We start from the raw sequence: 6,274 nt of genomic DNA on the forward strand, positions 1-6,274 counted from the left end.
TTTTAATCTAAAAGATATGCAACTGTATTCAGTACATGTATGTTTTTCTGCCAAAATGGAAAGAATGAATACATTTAGTAAGAAAAGATAAGGTACTTTTATATTATTCTCAGGCTTTCGTACGCCATATGAAATGATGTGGAGGGCCCCCCAGGCCTTGAGTTTGACACCAGTGCTGCGAAAATGTTGCTGTTATTGTTGTCATCCTCACATTTGTCTCGTCAGCGAGGACCAGGTGAACTTTCGAGGCTTCATGCGGACTCTGGCCCACTTCCGGCCCATCGAGGACAGCGAGAAGAGCAAGAACCAGGCAACCACCGAGTCGCTCAACAGCCGGAACAACAAGCTGCTGTGTGAGTGACGAGAGTGGCCACAAGGGCGGCGACATAAACAACAACCTCCAATCTCTCCTTTTTTTCCCTCCTTCTTTCTTTCTTTTCCAGTTGCTTTCCGTCTTTACGACCTGGACAGAGATGACAAGATCTCACGAGACGAGCTGCTGCAGGTACATCGCTCTCACTTTTCGTTAATGGCCAGCAGAAGAAGCCAGACTTAGGTCGCAACTAGAGATGTCCAATAATATCGGACTGCCGTTATTATTGGCCTATAAATGCTTTAAAATGTAATATTGAAAATTATCGGTATCGGTTTCAAAATTATCAGTATCGGTTTCAAAAAATAAAATGTGTGACTTTTTAAAACGCAGCTGTGTACACGGACATAGGGAGAAGTACAGAGCGCCAATAAACCTTAAAGGCACTGCCTTTGCATGCCGGCCCAGTGACATAATATCTACGACTTTCACACACACAAGTGAATGCAATTCATACTTGGTCAACAGCCATACAGGTCACAGTGAGGGTGGCCGTATAAACAACTTTAACACTGTTACAAATATGCGCCACACTGTGAACCCACACCAAACAAGAATGACAAACACACTTCGGGAGAACATCCGCACCGTAACACAACATAAACACAACAGAACAAATACCCAGAACCCCTTGCAGCACTAACTCTTCCGGGACGCTACAATATACACCCGCCGCTACCCCCTACCCTCCCCCAAACCCCGCCCACCTCAACCTCCTGAGAGCATGTCCCAAATTCCAAGCTGCTGTTTTGAGGCATGTTAAAAAAAATAATGCACTTTGTGACTTCAATAATAAATATGGCAGTGCCATGTTGGCATTTTTTTCCATAACTTGAGTTGATTTATTTTGGAAAACCTTGTTACATTGTTTAATGCATCCAGCGGGGCATCACAACAGAATTAGGCATAATAATGTGTTAATTCCACGACTGTATATATCGGTATCGGTTGATATCGGTATCAGTAATTAAGAGTTGGACAATATCGGATATCGGCAAAAAAGCCATTATCGGACATCTCTACTCTTAGAATATTTAAAGGCACACAAACTAGAAAGATAGCACTTGGCTTTGACGACGACGAAGGACCACAGCCAACCATCAGCGTGACATTTTTTTCCCTTTTTCAGGAAAAAAATAAGGATTTCTTCATAATGTGATCTCGGTAAAACACGATCGGTATTTTATGAACCCCAACGACTGCGTTATATCAAACTTTGAGTGTAGCATTCACGTAGCATCCCTTGTGGCAGAGTATCCCACATGGCATTCTACATAGCTTCATGAAAAATTTAATGTCTATCTATATTTTTTTGTTTCCAGGATAGGATTTAGTGGCAAGTTTCAAAATCATTCAATACGGAAATGTACACAGTTTAGTTCTCTTTACATTTTGTTGCCTTTGTGTACTGAAATGGTGATGACTTCATGCTAATAACTAGCCAAGAAGCGTGAGATGCCGTTAAAGCCGGTGTGTTTTGTACCTGGCAGGTGTTGAGGATGATGGTGGGAGTGAACATCTCAGACGAGCAGCTGGGCAGCATCGCTGACAGAACCATCCAGGAGGCTGACACCAACGGCGACAATTCCATTTCCTTTAACGAGTTCATCAAGGCAAGTCTGACAAACATCTTTTAGTGCGTGCCTGTGGAAACTTTGAATGAATGAATGAAATAAGTTTATTGAATGAATGAAATAAGTTTATTGAATGAATGAAATAAGTTTATTGAATGAATGAAATAAGTTTATTGAATGAATGAAATAAGTTTATTGAATGAATGAAATAAGTTTATTGAATGAATGAAATAAGTTTATTTCGGTCATATAATCAACCATCAAACCCCGGCCGAGTTATATCAAAGACTATAAAAATGGGACCCATTACCTCCCTGCTTGGCACTCAGCATCAAAGGTTGGAATTGGGGGTTAAATCACCAAAAATGATTCCCGAGCACGGCCACCGCTGCTGCTCACTGCTCCCCTCACCTCCCAGGGGGTGAACAAGGGGGATGGGTCAAATGCAGAGGATAATCTCACCACACTTAGTGTGTGTGTGACTATCAGTGGTACTTGTGTTATAGTACACTTTATGCAAGTACACCGGTTGCCCTGGAGGACAGTATTGGTACTGCTAGACTACACCACTCACACACGCACACACACACTATAATGACCAGTTTTGGGTTAGTTATTGAAAACCAGTAACTAGTTACAGTTACTAGTTACTCTATTTCAAAAGTAACTAAGTTACTAACTCAGTTACGTACACCAAAAAGTAATGTGTTACTGTAAAAAGTAACTATTCAGTTACTTCTTTTTTTTTAAGGCTCCCATTAATGCTCTTTTAGCCTTCATTTTAGTACTGTTATTGCACTGGAGAATAATACAATCTGTTGATCAACTTGACATGCATTTGCATCACTGAACTCTGCTAAGCAATGTGCTCTACATACAACACACAAAGACAAAGATATGTTTCAAAGGGCCAATTTATTTCAGGCCAGAACAAATTGACAAAACTATTTTAAATAGCTGCAACATAATGGCACTCTAACTTTAACTTTAAGTAGATAGGATCTTTGATCCAAGACACAACTTACATTTAACTAAAATGTTATTTTCTTTGTGCTCGACAAAAGAAAAGTATTGAGAATGTCTCCATGTTAAGAAACTTGACTTCTGGCTTCAACATGAGGTCTTGTTAGTTGTTATGAGAGTAGCGTATGTGTGTGTGTGTGTGTGTATGTGGCCCTTTAAGATATGACAGCATGTGAGGTGAGTGACATCAGTGAGTGAGTGGGCGAGAGAGGTGAGGGAACGGCGAAAGTGAGTGCGTGCAGGTGCTCTAGCTTGGTGGATGGCTGCGTCCAATAAAGTCACAAAGTTGCAACAAACCGTCGGCCTCGTCATTCACCCTCAGCTGTAAAGACCCACGGGTAAAGTGTAGGTTGTTAGCCCCGAAGTACATAGGCCCTGGAGGAACGTCTCCCCTGCGCCCCTCAACTACAGTATGGGAGCCCCCTCCCCCCCACCCACACAAAGCACGCCTTTTCTTTTCCACTGCAGCGCTCCAATAAATCACACTCAAATCTTCTGTTTCTAGCCGATTCTACATAAAAAATAACGTAAAATAACGCAGTAACGCATCATGTAGTAACGGTAACTGAGTTACTGAATATAAAAAATACTATATAATATAATAATAGATTACTAGTTACCGCTGAAACTAACGGCGTTACAGTAACGCGTTACAAAACAACACTGATAATGACATGTGAACAACATTAAAATGAAGCCCGTGATGAAAACTAAAATAGTTGGAAGTTTTCCTTGGTGACACAACATTGCGCCCTCTTTAGTAAACAACATGTAGCTAACACTTTTACATCATGTGTTTTAAAAGTTTTCATTTATGGACATTGTTTGCAGGTGTTGGAGAAAGTGGACGTTGAGCAGAAAATGAGCATCCGCTTCCTTCACTGAGTCAATTGATCATTTTTTGGGAAACATTTTTTGTTCAACTTTATGGTCAGCAGGCGACGTGGTCCTCTGGGCTCGTAGAAACAAACGACACATCTCCCTGCTCCGCTAACCAGAAGGTGAAATGATGTGCCTTGTTTTCCTCAATTTATTTATTAGCAACGACTGCCGGAAAAGCAGGAAGTACATTTACTTCATTATGCTTTATGGATCCTCTGGTGTGTGACAGGAAACAATAACACTTTTTGCTGCTCCTTTTTTGTTTAGTTTTTAGCCCAGCTTTAGTACGGCTATGCTAAGATAACAACACGCCGCTTTGTATGTTTTCATCATTTCTGGCAGCACATTCTCCTTCCTCGTGCTAAAGTCAATCAGAAGCCGTCTTTTCTCTCGTACAAGCTAATATAATAACAAAGAAATAGCGTAGCTGTGTGACGACTAAGAAGGAAACACTTGTAAAGTATTCATAAGGATTCATATTGTTGGTTCTAATAATCATGGGTCAGATTTATTTAGACTGAATAAAAATAATGTGCCATGTTTGTACGTTTTTTTTCCCCCGCACCCTCTGTTTTTGCTGAATAGGCACAAAAAATAACTAAAATATGCCATTTCGGTCAAAAGGGACTTAGGTGTGGCATAGCGCCAAACTTGGATGCGGTGGTTGGGCACAAAACACGAGATGATAACAACTCTGCTCCACAAATTTAGATTTTGATCATAATTGGTCCAAATTCTAATGATGATGACACCCTGGAGTGCTGGATTGGTCAGTACTTATTTGTTCGTACTCATTATGGGCGGCGCTTGGCGGTAAATACTGCTCCTCGCCATCATCCATAGACATCTTATAAGTAGACGCAGCATCGAGCGCTACTGCCTACTAGCCCTGACGAGACGCGGGTCCGCCATCTTGGAGTGGTGATCCATGTTTGTGCAGCCCTTTGAGACATTTGTGATTAAGGGCTATATAAATAAACTGATTCATTGATATTGATGTTAAATGTTAATGTTGGCATTCTCACAGTTAGCATGTGTGAAGTAACAAAATATTTGACCAGTAAAATCATCTAAAAAAAGCTAGCATGTTAAAATGTTAACGTTAGCATGCTAATGGTTAACATATGAGGTGTATACCTGTAAAATGAATCCCAAAAAAAAGGCAGCATGTTAAAATGTTAATGTTAACAGTTAACATGTGTGAAGTAACAAAATATTTGACCAGTAAAATAATTTTTAAAAAAGCTAGCATGTTAAAATGTTAATATTAGCAGGCTAATGGTTAACATCTGAGGTGTATACCTGTAAAATAATCTAAAAATGCTAATGTTAACATGTGTGAAGTAACAAAATATTTGACCAGTAAAATAATTTAAAAAAAAGCTAGCATGTTCAAATGTTAATGTTAGCAGGCTAATGGTTAACATCTGAGGTGTATACCTGTAAAATAATCTAAAAAAGCTAGCCCGTTAAAATGCTAATGTTAACATGTGTGAAGTAACAAAATATTTGACCAGTAAAATAATTTTTAAAAAAGCTAGCATGTTAAAATGTTAATGTTAGCAGGCTAATGGTTAACATCTGAGGTGTATACCTGTAAAATAATCTAAAAAAGCTAGCCCGTTAAAATGCTAATGTTAACATGTGTGAAGTAACAAAATATTTGACCAGTAAAATAATTTAAAAAAAAAGCTAGCATGTTCAAATGTTAATATTAACAGGCTAATGGTTAACATCTGAGGTGTATACCTGTAAAATAATCTAAAAAAAGCTAGCCCGTTAAAATGCTAATGTTAACATGTGTGAAGTAACAAAATATTTGACCAGTAAAATCATTTAAAAAAAGCTAGCATGTTAAAATGTTAATGTTAGCAGGCTAATGGTTAACATCTGAGGTGTATACCTGTAAAATAATCTAAAAAAGCTAGCCCGTTAAAATGCTAATGTTAACATGTGTGAAGTAACAAAATATTTGACCAGTAAAATAATTTTTAAAAAAAAGCTAGCATGTTCAAATGTTAATATTAACAGGCTAATGGTTAACATCTGAGGTGTATACCTGTAAAATAATCTAAAAAAGCTAGCCCGTTAAAATGCTAATGTTAACATGTGTGAAGTAACAAAATATTTGACCAGTAAAATAATTTAAAAAAAAGCTAGCATGTTAAAATGTTAATGTTAGCAGGCTAATGGTTAACATCTGAGGTGTATACCTGTAAAATAATCTAAAAAAGTTAGCCCGTTAAAATGCTAATGTTAACATGTGTGAAGTAACAAAATATTTGACCAGTAAAATAATTTTTAAAAAAAGCTAGCATGTTAAAATGTTAATGTTAGCAGGCTAATGGTTAACATCTGAGGTGTATACCTGTAAAATAATCAAAAAAAGCTACCCCGTTAAAATGCTAATGTTAACATGTGT

At 38.2% G+C, this 6,274-nt stretch overlaps 1 protein-coding gene across 1 annotated transcript in view; it reads left to right on the forward strand.

Moving 5' to 3' along the window:
- chp1 (calcineurin-like EF-hand protein 1) overlaps positions 1-4,394 on the forward strand; it is a 14,662-nt gene extending 10,268 nt beyond the window's left edge. The window contains exons 4-7 of the mRNA XM_061969023.1: positions 226-353; positions 444-505; positions 1,864-1,986; positions 3,802-4,394. Coding sequence (XP_061825007.1) covers positions 226-353; positions 444-505; positions 1,864-1,986; positions 3,802-3,855 — 367 coding nt within the window. The 3' untranslated portion in view covers positions 3,856-4,394. The remainder of the gene's footprint in view (positions 1-225; positions 354-443; positions 506-1,863; positions 1,987-3,801) is intronic.
- The last annotated feature ends 1,880 nt before the right edge of the window (positions 4,395-6,274 follow it).

Source organism: Nerophis lumbriciformis, linkage group LG08 (assembly GCF_033978685.3).
Source record: "Nerophis lumbriciformis linkage group LG08, RoL_Nlum_v2.1, whole genome shotgun sequence".
Classification (NCBI taxonomy): domain Eukaryota; kingdom Metazoa; phylum Chordata; class Actinopteri; order Syngnathiformes; family Syngnathidae; genus Nerophis; species Nerophis lumbriciformis.